Source organism: Argopecten irradians, chromosome 5, assembly GCF_041381155.1.
Source record: "Argopecten irradians isolate NY chromosome 5, Ai_NY, whole genome shotgun sequence".
Lineage (NCBI taxonomy): Eukaryota > Metazoa > Mollusca > Bivalvia > Pectinida > Pectinidae > Argopecten > Argopecten irradians.
The window spans coordinates 1,431,408-1,447,821 of NC_091138.1; the positions used below are offsets into that span (position 1 = coordinate 1,431,408).

At 35.9% G+C, this 16,414-nt stretch overlaps 2 protein-coding genes across 4 annotated transcripts in view; one reads left to right on the forward strand and one right to left on the reverse strand.

Moving 5' to 3' along the window:
- Positions 1-16,414, reverse strand: part of LOC138322617 (fatty acid synthase-like) — a 381,340-nt gene that overhangs the window by 137,583 nt on the left and 227,343 nt on the right. The window lies entirely within an intron of this gene.
- The window catches only part of LOC138322614 (protein NDNF-like), a 121,007-nt gene that overhangs the window by 48,841 nt on the left and 55,752 nt on the right, over positions 1-16,414 (forward strand). For 2 of the 3 annotated variants that reach the window (XM_069266592.1, XM_069266591.1), the window contains exon 3: positions 14,301-14,656. In XM_069266592.1, coding sequence (XP_069122693.1) covers positions 14,637-14,656 — 20 coding nt within the window. In that variant the 5' untranslated portion in view covers positions 14,301-14,636. Of the gene's footprint in view, positions 1-14,160; positions 14,657-16,414 lie in introns of those variants that run through there. The other variant, XM_069266593.1, reaches the window with a different exon arrangement.

Sequence of the window (16,414 nt, forward strand, 5' to 3'; positions counted from 1 at the left end):
TCCTATTTTACTTTATCCTTTGTCCTCACACAGTCTGATCTTGATTCCTATTTTACTTACCCATTGTCCTCACACAGTCTGATTTTGATTCCTATTTTACTTTATCCTTTGTCCTCACACAGTCTGATCTTGATTCCTATTTTACGTTTATCTTTGTCCTCACACAGTCCGATCTTGATTCCTATTTTACCTTATTCTTTGTCTTCACACAGTCCGATCTTGATTCCTATTTTACTTTATTCTTTGTCTTGATTCCTATTTTACTTTATCTTTGTCCTCACACAGTCCGATCTTGATTCCTATTTTACTTTATTCTTTGTCCTCACACAGTCCGATCTTGATTCCTATTTTACTTTATTCTTTGTCCTCACACAGTCCGATCTTGATTCCTATTTTACTTTACCCTTTGTCCTCACACAGTCTGATCTTGATTCCTATTTTACTTTACCCTTTGTCCTCACACAGTCTGATCTTGATTCCTATTTTACTTTATTCTTTGTCCTCACACAGTCTGATCTTGATTCCTATTTTACTTTACCCTTTGTCCTCACACAGTCTGATCTTGATTCCTATTTTACTTTACCCTTTGTCCTCACACAGTCTGATCTTGATTCCTATTTTACTTTATCCTTTGTCCTCACACAGTCTTATCTTGATTCCTATTTTACTTTACCCTTTGTCCTCACACAGTCTGATCTTGATTCCTATTTTACTTTACCCTTTGTCCTCACACAGTCCGATCTTGATTCCTATTTTACTTTATTCTTTGTCCTCACACAGTCTTATCTTGATTCCTATTTTACTTTATCCTTTGTCCTCACACAGTCTGATCTTGATTCCTATTTTACTTACCCTTTGTCCTCACACAGTCTGATCTTGATTCCTATTTTACTTTACCCTTTGTCCTCACACAGTCTGATCTTGATTCCTATTTTACTTTATCCTTTGTCCTCACACAGTCTGATCTTGATTCCTATTTTACTTTATCCTTTGTCCTCACACAGTCTGATCTTGATTCCTATTTTACTTTACCCTTTGTCCTCACACAGTCTGATCTTGATTCCTATTTTACTTTGTCCTTTGTCCTCACACAGTCTGATCTTGGTACCTCTGATCTTGATTCCTATTTTACTTTGTCCTTTGTCCTCACACAGTCTGATCTTGATTCCTATTTTACTTTATCCTTTGTCCTCACACAGTCTGATCTTGATTCCTATTTTACTTTACCCTTTGTCCTCACACAGTCTGATCTTGATTCCTATTTTACTTTGTCCTTTGTCCTCACACAGTCTGATCTTGATTCCTATTTTACTTTGTCCTTTGTCCTCACACAGTCTGATCTTGATTCCTATTTTACTTTATCCTTTGTCCTCACACAGTCTGATCTTGATTCCTATTTTACTTTGTCCTTTGTCCTCACACAGTCTGATCTTGATTCCTATTTTACTTTCCTTTGTCCTCACACAGTCTGATCTTGATTCCTATTTTACTTTTCCTTTGTCCTCACACAGTCTGATCTTGATTCCTATTTTACTTTTCCTTTGTCCTCACACAGTCTGATCTTATTCCTATTTTACTTTCCTTTGTCCTCACACAGTCTGATCTTGATTCCTATTTTATTCCTTTGTCCTCACACACAGTCTGATCTTGATTCCTATTTTACTTTACCCTTTGTCCTCACACAGTCTGATCTTGATTTCTATTTTACTTTGTCCTTTGTCCTCACACAGTCTGATCTTGATTCCTATTTTACTTACCCTTTGTCCTCACACAGTCTGATCTTGATTCCTCTTTTACTTTATCCTTTGTCCTCACACAGTCTGATCTTGATTCCTATTTTACTTTATCCTTTGTCCTCACACAGTCTGATCTTGATTCCTATTTTACTTTATCCTTTGTCCTCACACAGTCTGATCTTGATTCCTATTTTACTTTATCCTTTGTCCTCACACAGTCTGATCTTGATTCCTATTTTACTTTTTCCTTTGTCCTCACACAGTCCGATCTTGATTCCTATTTTACTTTTTCCTTTGTCCTCACACAGTCTGATCTTGATTCCTATTTTACTTTTTCCTCTGTCCTCACACAGTCCGATCTTGATTCCTATTTTACTTTTTCCTCTGTCCTCACACAGTCTGATCTTGATTCCTATTTTACTTTGTCCGTTGTCCTCACAGAGTTCGATCTTGATTCCTATTTTACTTTGTCCTTTGTCCTCACACAGTCTGATCTTGATTCCTATTTTACTTTTTCCTTTGTCCTCACACAGTCTGATCTTGATTCCTATTTTACTTTTTCCTCTGTCCTCACACAGTCTGATCTTGATTCCTATTTTACTTTTTCCTTTGTCCTCACACAGTCCGATCTTGATTCCTATTTTACTTTATCCTTTGTCCTCATACAGTCTGATCTTAATTCCTATTTTACTTTTTCCTCTGTCCTCACACAGTCTGATTTTGATTCCTATTTTAATTTATTCTTTGTCCTCACACAGTCTGATCTTGATTCCTATTTTACTTTTTCCTCTGTCCTCACACAGTCCGATCTTGATTCCTATTTTACTTTTTCCTCTGTCCTCACACAGTCTGATCTTGATTCCTATTTTACTTTGTCCTTTGTCCTCACACAGTTCGATCTTGATTCCTATTTTACTTTGTCCTTTGTCCTCACACAGTCTGATCTTGATTCCTATTTTACTTTTTCCTTTGTCCTCACACAGTCTGATCTTGATTCCTATTTTACTTTTTCCTCTGTCCTCACACAGTCTGATCTTGATTCCTATTTTACTTTTTCCTTTGTCCTCACACAGTCCGATCTTGATTCCTATTTTACTTTATCCTTTGTCCTCATACAGTCTGATCTTAATTCCTATTTTACTTTTTCCTCTGTCCTCACACAGTCTGATTTTGATTCCTATTTTAATTTATTCTTTGTCCTCACACAGTCTGATCTTGATTCCTATTTTACTTTATCCTTTGTCCTCACACAGTCTGATCTTGATTCCTATTTTACTTTTTCCTCTGTCCTCACACAGTCTGATCTTGATTCCTATTTTACTTTTTCCTTTGTCCTCACACAGTCCGACCTTGATTCCTATTTTACTTTATCCTTTGTCCTCATACAGTCTGATCTTAATTCCTATTTTACTTTTTCCTCTGTCCTCACACAGTCTGATTTTGATTCCTATTTTAATTTATTCTTTGTCCTCACACAGTCTGATCTTGATTCCTATTTTACTTTATCCTTTGTCCTCACACAGTCCGATCTTGATTCCTATTTTACTTTTTCCTCTGTCCTCACACAGTCTGATTTTGATTCCTATTTTACTTTTTCCTCTGTCCTCACACAGTCTGATTTTGATTCCTATTTAAGTTTATTCTTTGTCCTCACACAGTCTGATCTTGATTCCTATTTTACTTTTTCCTCTGTCCTCACACAGTCCGATCTTGATTCCTATTTTACTTTTTCCTCTGTCCTCACACAGTCTGATCTTGATTCCTATTTTACTTTGTCCGTTGTCCTCACACAGTTCGATCTTGATTCCTATTTTACTTTGTCCTTTGTCCTCACACAGTCTGATCTTGATTCCTATTTTACTTTTTCCTTTGTCCTCACACAGTCTGATCTTGATTCCTATTTTACTTTTTCCTCTGTCCTCACACAGTCTGATCTTGATTCCTATTTTACTTTTTCCTTTGTCCTCACACAGTCCGATCTTGATTCCTATTTTACTTTATCCTTTGTCCTCATACAGTCTGATCTTAATTCCTATTTTACTTTTTCCTCTGTCCTCACACAGTCTGATTTTGATTCCTATTTTAATTTATTCTTTGTCCTCACACAGTCTGATCTTGATTCCTATTTTACTTTTTCCTCTGTCCTCACACAGTCCGATCTTGATTCCTATTTTACTTTTTCCTCTGTCCTCACACAGTCTGATCTTGATTCCTATTTTACTTTGTCCTTTGTCCTCACACAGTTCGATCTTGATTCCTATTTTACTTTTTCCTTTGTCCTCACACAGTCTGATCTTGATTCCTATTTTACTTTTTCCTCTGTCCTCACACAGTCTGATCTTGATTCCTATTTTACTTTTTCCTTTGTCCTCACACAGTCCGATCTTGATTCCTATTTTACTTTATCCTTTGTCCTCATACAGTCTGATCTTAATTCCTATTTTACTTTTTCCTCTGTCCTCACACAGTCTGATTTTGATTCCTATTTTAATTTTTACTTTGTCCTCACACAGTCTGATCTTGATTCCTATTTTACTTTATCCTTTGTCCTCACACAGTCTGATCTTGATTCCTATTTTACTTTTTCCTCTGTCCTCACACAGTCTGATCTTGATTCCTATTTTACTTTTTCCTTTGTCCTCACACAGTCCGACCTTGATTCCTATTTTACTTTATCCTTTGTCCTCATACAGTCTGATCTTAATTCCTATTTTACTTTTTCCTCTGTCCTCACACAGTCTGATTTTGATTCCTATTTTAATTTATTCTTTGTCCTCACACAGTCTGATCTTGATTCCTATTTTACTTTATCCTTTGTCCTCACACAGTCCGATCTTGATTCCTATTTTACTTTTTCCTCTGTCCTCACACAGTCTGATCTTAATTCCTATTTTACTTTTTCCTTTGTCCTCACACAGTCTGATCTTGATTCCTATTTTACTTTTTCCTTTGTCCTCACACAGTCTGATCTTAATTCCTATTTTACTTTTTCCTTTGTCCTCACACAGTCCGATCTTGATTCCTATTTTACTTTTTCCTTTGTCCTCACACAGTCTGATCTTAATTCCTATTTTACTTTTTCCTTTGTCCTCACACAGTCCGATCTTGATTCCTATTTTACTTTTTCCTTTGTCCTCACACAGTCTGATCTTAATTCCTATTTTACTTTTTCCTTTGTCCTCACACAGTCCGATCTTGATTCCTATTTTACTTTTTCCTTTGTCCTCACACAGTCTGATCTTGATTCCTATTTTACTTTTTCCTTTGTCCTCACACAGTCTGATTTTGATTCCTATTTTACTTTTTCCTTTGTCCTCACACAGTCCGATCTTAATTCCTATTTTACTTTTTCCTTTGTCCTCACACAGTCTGATTTTGATTCCTATTTTACTTTTTCCTCTGTCCTCACACAGTCTGATTTTGATTCCTATTTAAGTTTATTCTTTGTCCTCACACAGTCTGATCTTGATTCCTATTTTACTTTTTCCTTTGTCCTCACACAGTCTGATCTTAATTCCTATTTTACTTTATCCTTTGTCCTCACACAGTCCGATCTTGATTCCTATTTTACTTTTTCCTTTGTCCTCACACAGTCTGATCTTGATTCCTATTTTACTTTTTCCTTTGTCCTCACACAGTCTGATCTTGATTCCTATTTTACTTTTCCTTTGTCCTCACACAGTCCGATCTTAATTCCTATTTTACTTTGTCCTTTGTCCTCACACAGTCTGATCTTGATTCCTATTTTACTTTTTCCTTTGTCCTCACACAGTCGATCTTGATTCCTATTTTACTTTTTCCTTTGTCCTCACACAGTCGATCTGATTCTATTTATTTCTTGTCCTCACACAGTCGATTTATTCCTATTTTACTTTTTCCTTTGTCCTCACACAGTCTGATCTTGATTCCTATTTTACTTTTTCCTTTGTCCTCACACAGTCTGATCTTGATTCCTATTTTACTTTTTCCTTTGTCCTCACACAGTCTGATCTTGATTCCTATTTTACTTTTCTTTTTTGTCCTCACACAGTCTGATCTTGATTCCTATTTAAGTTTATTCTTTGTCCTCACACAGTCTGATCTTGATTCCTATTTTACTTTTTCCTTTGTCCTCACACAGTCTGATCTTAATTCCTATTTTACTTTATCCTTTGTCCTCACACAGTCCGATCTTGATTCCTATTTTACTTTTTCCTTTGTCCTCACACAGTCCGATCTTGATTCCTATTTTACTTTTTCCTTTGTCCTCACACAGTCTGATCTTGATTCCTATTTTACTTTATCCTTTGTCCTCACACAGTCTGATCTTGATTCCTATTTTACTTTTTCCTTTGTCCTCACACAGTCCGATCTTGATTCCTATTTTACTTTTTCCTTTGTCCTCACACAGTCCGATCTTGATTCCTATTTTACTTTATCCTTTGTCCTCACACAGTCCGATCTTGATTCCTATTTTACTTTTTCCTTTGTCCTCACACAGTCCGATCTTGATTCCTATTTTACTTTTTCCTTTGTCCTCACACAGTCTGATCTTGATTCCTATTTTACTTTTTCCTTTGTCCTCACACAGTCCGATCTTGATTCCTATTTTACTTTTTCCTTTGTCCTCACACAGTCTGATCTTAATTCCTATTTTACTTTTTCCTTTGTCCTCACACAGTCCGATCTTGATTCCTATTTTACTTTTTCCTTTGTCCTCACACAGTCTGATCTTGATTCCTATTTTACTTTTTCCTTTGTCCTCACACAGTCCGATCTTGATTCCTATTTTACTTTTTCCTTTGTCCTCACACAGTCTGATTTTCTTTGCTATGTTTCTTGTTTTTCTTTCCTATATCATGTTATACGTCCTCTCTCCTTTACTGTTGACATATTTCCACAGAAAAAAGTACAAAGTTTTTCCGGCTATTTATTGATATGTTACATAAAAAAACATTTCGACTTTTAATGACTCAACCTCGCTTATAACGAGCATTTTCATTGGCCTAAAACTAACTTTATCAGCCCATAAAGAAAACAATAGCAGCACTAACAATGACGTCACTGTTTATATGTTAAAAACCTCGCTTCTCATTGGCGAATAAAATAGCTTAATGATTTCATATAAAAAGAATTCTCATTAACTTTCGAATTTGAAGAGATCATGCGAGTAGATAGAATTGTAAAGATTAATTTGAAAATATGTTAGGTTATGAGATATACCACAAAAACCATAGTTTATTCTCAGAATTTTGTATTAAACCTTCATATCATTAAGAAAAGTATTCTTGGTCTAGTCACTGTCAGTCTCCATACACATCATCTCTTAATTCATTATACCAAACTTTATAATATGTGGTGTACTTTTACGTTATATATAACTCATGGCTACATATTCACCTACTAAAGGAACTGGCAGCGAATTGTTAAATCAATTTCAGCAGCAATGATGGCCTGTGTATTTTATGGTTCATTGTTTTATATCTTTGTTTTATTATTTTATTGTTCTGGTGTGTCAGATTTCACAAAACTCTATCGCAAATTGTCTGGTGGTTAACGTTTTTATAGTCGTCTGCTCTAATGAGGATTTTTACTCCATCTTGATATTCGTCAATACTTGGCCAATTTTGTTCATCAAGCACTCATTGGAAAAATAAAATATTTCTTCTTGAGTTAAGATATGCGTCGATGGTGTATAAAGCCCTTTTATTAAAATAATCACGGTATTAAAAAATAGGTGAGTTTTTTCTCGACCGCCGAGTTCATACCCTTGATAGTATAATATATATAAATGTATATTGTTGGGTAAAACATTTCGTGCCATGTTCCTGTGATAATAATCACCAAATATGTGTCCATGTATTCTCACAAAGATGTACTTAAAGATGCTCCACCGCTGACAAATGGTATTTTTTCGCTATCAAAAACAGGAGCAGACGAACTAGTTTTTTTCAGTTACAAAAGTTACTTACTTTACACCATTACCACCATTGAAAAGTTTGAGCTTCTAATTTTACATCAAAACAAAAATAATGAAAATAAATAATTGCATCCTGAAAAAATTCTGTGGCACTATGTCCTATATGGAATGAAGTATTGATTGCGCATGCATTAAAAGCAAAATAAATTATTTCATATTATTTTTTGTGTTAATTTGACATATATATACACGATTAAACACAAATTATTATTAAATTGATGAATATCGTTTATGCTCTGTCGACGGTGGAGCATCTTTAATTGTATGTAGATATATAATGTTATATATTTTACTTCTTTAGTCATTTTTCTGTATTATTATTTTGCTTTTTAGAATATAGTATCGTTGTTGATGCATCGTTTGTACCTGATAATATACTGCGTGTAAAATGAACTGTTTGTCTTATCAAACCTGTTTGTCTTATCATATACGTACTTCAGCCTAATTATGCATCACAAAAAACGTATAACAATGTTCTCAAAATAAGACATCAACCCGAATGTCGGAATCAATTACTATCTTCTACGAAGAATCTTTACTTGAAATAGACCAAATGTACATAAAAGTCGACAGGAAAATGAAATCTTACCATTTTAAACCTGATGAAATAATTATAAACCACTTTATTTCATTAAAGTACATAGTATGTATAAAAATAAATTTCCTTATTTTAATGAGCAGACAGTTCATCAAGCCTGTAATCGTCTCCCTTGTCGACTGCTGGCGGAGCTCCCAGCATTTATATGCATTCTCCGCTATAATATCCCTGTGTGAAACCATTACTTCTCTAATTATGAGTAATGAAATTGCTTTTTGTAGTTACCGAATATTCTAGTCCGAAGGACTCTATCTAGTTTTCGTCTTTAAAACACTTGATTGGAAGCAGAGGCTTGGGCCGATTTTATTGGCGTGTGTTGGAGTAGTGATGGGATATTATAGACAATGTCAAACCGATTAAAGCCGCAGACCTCCCTGTGCCCTGATTGATGTGGCCGCTGTATACATATGTGCGGGTTGTCGACCATTAGTATTACCAATACATGGTGTCTGTTTGGGGAGGCTCTGTACGGATCACGGGCATCTACCCCATCAACATGGCCCCCTCTCGGCTAATGAGGCAGACGCAGTGAAGCGCATCCACTTAAAGTGCCCAGATCGCGCTGGTTAGTACTAGAGAGCAACGAAGGACTGACTTAAATAAGGTGTGGTCTTGTTGAATTAACAATCCTCAAGGCTTCAACTAGTTGTCGTACTTCTAATTCTTGTTCTTCTGCACATTAACGACTTTCTTTCAGCAAGACATCAACAAGTTGTCGTCTGGAAGATGCTCCACCGCTGACAAAGGGCAATTTTTTCGCTATCAAAAACAGTAGCAGACGAACTAGTTTTTTTTCAGTTACAAGAGTTACTTACTTTACACCATTACCACCATTTAAAAGTTTGAGCTTCTAATTTAACTTCAAGACGAAAATATCGAAAATACTTAATTGCATCCCGAAAAAAATCTGTGGCACTATGTTTTATATGGAATGAAGTATTGATTGCACATGCACCAAAAGCAAAAGAAATTATTTCATATTATTTTTATGTTAATTAGACATATATACACGATTAAACACCAATTATTGTTAAATTGATGATAATCATTGTTGCTCTTTGGAGTATCTTAAATAAGAAAAATGTGTGTTGTTTTCAGGTTCAGTTAGGACCGTTGATAATAATAGAATTTGTGAGATAGCACTATAACCATAACAAGAATTACTAGATCACAAGGAGACACAAGACGACTATCGAAGTACCACACCATCCCGAACCATACAGACCTTCACAAACTCAACAACACACTGGGGACAGCGAAGTCCATAAACAACTATCAGTAGGTAAAAGAGTTACATCTAATTAACCAAACAATACAAGTTATAGTTTAGGTACAGGAACAATACATGTAAATAATACTAGTTATAGTTTAGGTACAGGAACAATATATGTAAATAATACTTGTAATAGTTTAGGTACAGAACAATACATGTAAATAATACTAGTTATAGTTTAGGTACAGGAACAATATATGTAAATAATACTTGTTATAGTTTAGGTACAGAACAATACATGTAAATAATACTAGTTATAGTTTAGGTACAGGAACAATACATGTAAATAATACTAGTTATAGTTTAGGTACAGGAACAATATATGTAAATAATACTTGTTATAGTTTAGGTACAGAACAATACATGTAAATAATACTAGTTATAGTTTAGGTACAGGAACAATATATGTAAATAATACTAGTTATAGTTTAGGTACAGAACAATACATGTAAATAATACTTGTTATAGTTTAGGTACAGAACAATACATGTAAATAATACTATTTATAGTTTAGGTACAGGAACAATATATGTAGATAATACTAGTTATAGTTTAGGTACAGAACAATACATGTAAATAATACTTGTTATAGTTTAGGTACAGAACAATACATGTAAACAATACTAGTTATAGTTAAGGTACAGAACAATACATGTAAATAATACTAGTTATAGTTTAGGTACAGAACAATACATGTAAATAATACTAGTTATAGTTAAGGTACAGAACAATACATGTAAATAATACTAGTTATAGTTTAGGTACAGAACAATACATGTAAATAATACTAGTTATAGTTTAGGTACAGAACAATACATGTAAATAATACTAGTTATAGTTTAGGTACAGAAAGATACATGTAAATAATGCTAGTTATAGTTAAGGTACAGAATAATACATATAAATAATACTAGTTATAGTTTAGGTACAGAACAATACATGTAAATAATACTAGTTATAGTTTAGGTACAGAACAATACATGTAAATAATACTAGTTATAGTTTAGGTACAGAAAGATACATGTAAATAATGCTAGTTATAGTTAAGGTACAGAACAATACATGTAAATAATACTAGTTATAGTTTAGGTACAGAACAATACATGTAAATAATACTAGTTATAGTTAAGGTACAGAACAATACATGTAAATAATACTAGTTATAGTTTAGGTACAGAACAATACATGTAAATAATACTAGTTATAGTTAAGGTACAGAAAGATACATGTAAATAATACTAGTTATAGTTAAGGTACAGAACAATACATCCAGTCACAGAGGTCCTAACCACCAGGTTACTCACAACCTTTTTATAGTGCTATATCACTGAAGCATGCCGCCGAAGACACCAAGCGACACACTTCACCTGGTCACTTTATACTGACAACAGGCGAACCAGTCGTTCCAATCCTAGTATTCTGAGAGCTGAACAGGAGCAGAAGCTACCACTTTTTTAGACTTGGGTGTGTCTCGGCCTGGGGACAGAACCCAGAGCCTACCTCACAGGGGCGAGCGCGCAACAAAAGGCTTAAAGTGAGGCGATGTGAAGGGAGACGTTAGGAAGAATAAAGTCAGTTAGAAATATTACAAAAGCTCCACTATACAAGAAGAACAAAACACGCACCTCGCAATACATACACGCAATACACCACATACATGCGATATGGGAGGCCGTCCTTACATGGCCCTAGCTGTTAAAAGGACGTAAATTGAATCAAACAAACAAACAGACAAGTCACAACCTCAGAGGGAATTACCCAGGACAGCAATGTCCACTGAACGTTTCCTGCAGAAACCAATGGACTCAATAAATAGTCTTCTGTTTACTGCTCGGGTCTCATTTGACATTAAACCTAAAGCTATATGACATGTGTGATGATTTCAAGTTCACATCAGGATAGCAACCTTCCTCATCGCGAGCCGAAGGCGTCCATTACCTTGATTTTGGTGGCAGTTTTCGACTTTTGATCGATGAATTAAGTACATCGACGTTCCAAGGCTGCATTCTGTGAAAAAAATCGGTAGTGACTCACAGTTTCCCAATATTTCTACTTTGGTTTATCGGAGTCGTCTATTCTATCTTTAGTTTGATATGATCTCATGCAGATTGGATCTCGGTTGTCATTATATATTTCAGGGCCTCCGTACACAGCTCCATGTTTGTGATACCAACCTCGTATTTTATAAGCTTGGCTTACCAATTCTGTTTTAGTTTAGTATTTGCTACTTTTATAACTCAATACACCATAGGAGACAATAGAAGATAAAAACAAAATTAGGAAGACTTCCACGCGATATATGACCCACCGAGTCTTCCTCACGAAGTACATTTGTATGCCTCAAGAAGTCTGCCTCAGTTAGCCTCACTTATGGTCTTCCTACACCAAGTGTACCAGTCCGATCACCACGCACGTGTTACAATATAAGGTGTAGGGTCAAAATACAATGGAAACAACAAAAGAAAAAATACAACATGAATATAGAGGAGAATAAAATGAAACGCAAGTAAAAACATAATAGGAATGGTTACAATATACCAAGAAATGCTATAAAGATATTGATGGTATAGAACTATATGTGATTTCCATTGTTCCATAGATCGTAGTACATTTCATCCATCGCCAGACAATGTACCGAGACAATGGACGGTGATATCATATCTCAGAAAATATTGGCCATCCTTTTGTTGCAGACCATATCACTAAACTATCCCTGGGAATGACCTGTGTTCTATAGCTGTCGGCTACAGACCAATGGCTTAATCAGCTACAATAGGTTAGGTGATTCTAGATAACTTTGAAAAATGTTATTGCACAAGTTGATTGTCCAACATTGACAAACGATTTGTATGCAATTTTGTGTTATCAGCCGATTACTGAGCGATATTTTGCAATTAATTTGAATAATTTTGCCGTTATACCATGACAATTAAACTGAATCCGTGTTATTTATTGTTATGTAGAAGCAGTGGCAATGCCCCTCGCTGTATTATCCTCTTAATGCCTCAGAGCAACACCAGGTACATATTATAAGATAAGTTGATGACATAAATTTATATTTCTAACTGTTTGCATGTGTTAACATACAGCCTGTAGAGTTCTTGATTTCTAGATCGTTTTGCTATTTCTAGATTATTTGTACTTTAAGACTCGAATTCAAGATTACAGCACCGTCTGCACTTCCGGTTACGACTGCGCACCTCGTTTTTATGTTATCTTTAGTGCCTATCTCCTTTGTAGTTCATTGTCCGCGTTAGTGATCATTTACGGAAAACGATATGTCGACTTTATTGCAAACAAATATATATTGCGATTGTTTGTGAACCGGAAGTTCAAACTAAAAATCTGATAAGATGAATTATTAAATCCGGATAATTCGTAGATTGATATCACATGTCAATCAAAACCCACTTTGAAAACGAACGCTGTATTAAAACTTTGTCATATATATTCCCATTATGTTCTCTTTGAATAAAGACCAAATTCGCGATAAAATGATTTACGTTTAGTTATTTAATATTTTAAATACGATAGGCATGGGAAAGTATAAATTTATAATAAGGCTTATTTTGAAATATGATCGTGGTGAACCGTGCTAAATGACACTGGATAAGTCCGTCCATTAGTCACCATTTCGTGTCTGTCCGTGTCAGAGTTGTATTAACTAGATGTGGGTTCAATCGAGGATAGGACTCCGGATCACTAACCACACTACTAGCGCGGGATATTGTATATTACGGGGGTTTATATAGGCCCTTCATTGCAGTAATTGGAGTCATGGAACTCCGTTTCCGTCTTTGTTGTAGTCGACCTAACGACAATTACAAAGAAATATAATCATCCCCATCAGTGTTTGTAAGGGTTCACCCTGGACACTGGTGACTTTGGTGTCATATTCATTGGAGTCGCAGCTTCTTTGAATTTCACTAAACTTTCTGTAAGTATGCAGTGATCCAGCCCACACAGAAATACTCGGAAATCCGAATCCTTAGGGACTCGCTTAGCCGTGCCCAGCTTTTATTACCTCCAAGCATAGAGAGTTCCATACAGAAATCAGTTAATGCAATATTGCATAACGATTATAATCATGCTTTCATGGTGCACGGACTAAATAGAATGGCTTCATCCTTTTATTTGATTTCATAATCATTCGACCATTTATAGCTCAAAGAGAATAGATGAAAATAATATCTGTTATTTAGTCAAAATGAAAAATAAATCATTGCTAAATATAGAAATTCAGTCAAACTTTTCATTGTGTTTTATAGATATGAGGACTGAGAAATGATAATTATGTTTTCTTCTCTGTCAGATTTATTTGCCGTACACATTGAACTTGTTTGTCGATATACAGTCAACTGCTCTCTATTCCTCGCTGTATCGTTTTAATTGAAAGAAAATACTTGACAATCTATCTCTCCGACATTAAAACTGTATGAGCCATTGATTTATTTAAAGTTTAATCTTGTGTTTGGCCTGTTTTTATGTTACCAAGGCGGCCCATGTAACCTGATATATGCGTGGTTTTTGCACTTCCTAACTTTATCAGCTGCCGTAGCGTCTTCACTCAGTACTCCCAGCCCGGATCTTGTCTCCACGACACAGGCCCAATAGACACTGCCTCTAGGCCAATCCGGGATCTATCATCTAACTTACATATGCATTTATGAATGAAATTGTCGTCATTGATATTCATTCATAAGCAAACATCAATAATGCTATCTGATGTTTCAGAACTGGATCCATCTCTGAAGATATTTCCGGACGCTGTGACGGCCACCGTGGGATTATAAGATAGGACGTGCCCTTATTGGACCGCTACATCAAATTACAAACGTCATGGCTTTATGTCACTTTCAGATTGTCCTCAGATAATCCTTCGCACAAATCAAAACTGAATCACGTGGATTGGTGCTTCATCACGCACGCGCAATGGTGTCCAATTCTGTCTCGACTTCTTGTGGGCTGTGTTTCCCTGCAATATTAAGGACGGCATGCCTTAATAATGGACGAGTATGCATGCTATAAAGTGGTTGAGTTGGGATTTACCTGTTGCCTGTTACACACGAAATGCCGACTGATTGTCTGAGGTAAGTATTCATTACGTCACTTCCATTTACCCGCTCTCTTGTCGGTTTACTATTGCACGTGTAGATAGTGGCACACATGCGCAGATAAACGTATACACATCAAACCCACGTGTAAGACTATGAATACCCATGAAGAAATAATTTAAGTTCAATGTTTGATCAAAGAATAATTTAGAATTATGATTTATGTCTAAATACTTCTTTGCATCAGTGAACAGATTTGGCTCTTTTATTAGATGTTAACTGTAATTATGCAGACATTGTATTTTATCTTGACTAGAAAGAACGGGTTTGTATCTCGCTAACTGATACACTATCTACTACATTAATGGATTATGGAACCCGGCTCATAAGAGGAATCCGTTTGTTCAGCGTTTTCATTAGCTATATTCAGATCAGTTTTGAGATGTATTCACAGCACACCTTACGAAAACTCTATATCACACACACGAGAAATAAACCAAGGTTTCTATACAGTTGCTTACAAAAACGCCAATAACGTGATAACGTTGTGCCCTGCTTGTTCTCCCACTTGACGACTGCGGTTTCGCTGTACAATTTGCACGGTTGATTGGAATCAGTTGTAGCTTCTTCAGGGACCTGAATCCAGCGATAGTATAGTGAAAAACTATACTGTACACTGCTATATGTACCGGGAATAGGCACAATGTATAACGATATGTATCGGGACTAGGGGAAATAAAGCAACAAAACACTGTATAACGATATTACCGAGGAAAGGGGAAACAAAGTAACAATATACCGTATAGCGATATGTATCGGGGGTAGATACTACAACATACCGTATAGCGAGATATGTACCGGGGTAGATACAACAACATACTGTATAGCGAGATATGTACCGGGGATATAAACTACAGTATACTGTATAACGATATGTACCGGGGGTAGATACAACAACATACCGTATAGCGATATGTACCGGGGGTAGATACTACTGCATACCGTATAGCGAGATATGTACCGGGGATATAAACTACAGTATACTGTATAACGATATGTACCGGGGGTAGATACTACAGCATACCGTATAGCGAGATATGTACCGGGGATATAAACTACAGTATACTGTATAACGATATGTACCGGGGGTAGATACTACAACATACCGTATAGCGAGATATGTACCGGGGTAGATACAACAACGTACTGTATAACGATATGTACCGGGGGTAGATGCTACAACATACCGTATAGCGAGATATGTACCGGGGATATAAACTACAGTATACTGTATAACGATATGTACCGGGGGTAGATACTACAACATACCGTATAGCGAGATATGTACCGGGGTAGATACAACAACGTACTGTATAACGATATGTACCGGGGGTAGATGCTACAACATACCGTATAGCGAGATATGTACCGGGGATATAAACTACAGTATACTGTATAACGATATGTACCGGGGGTAGATACTACAACATACCGTATAGCGAGATATGTACCGGGGATATAAACTACAGCATACTGTATAACGATATGTACCGGGGGTAAGATACTACAGCATACCGTATAGCGAGATATGTACCGGGGACTATAAACTACAGTATACTGTATAACGATATGTACCGGGGGTAGATACTACAACATACCGTATAGCGAGATATGTACCGGGGATATAAACTACAGCATACTGTATAACGATATGTACCGGGGGTAGATACTAACTACAACATACCGTATAGCGAGATATGTACCGGGGGTAGATACTACAACATACCGTATAGC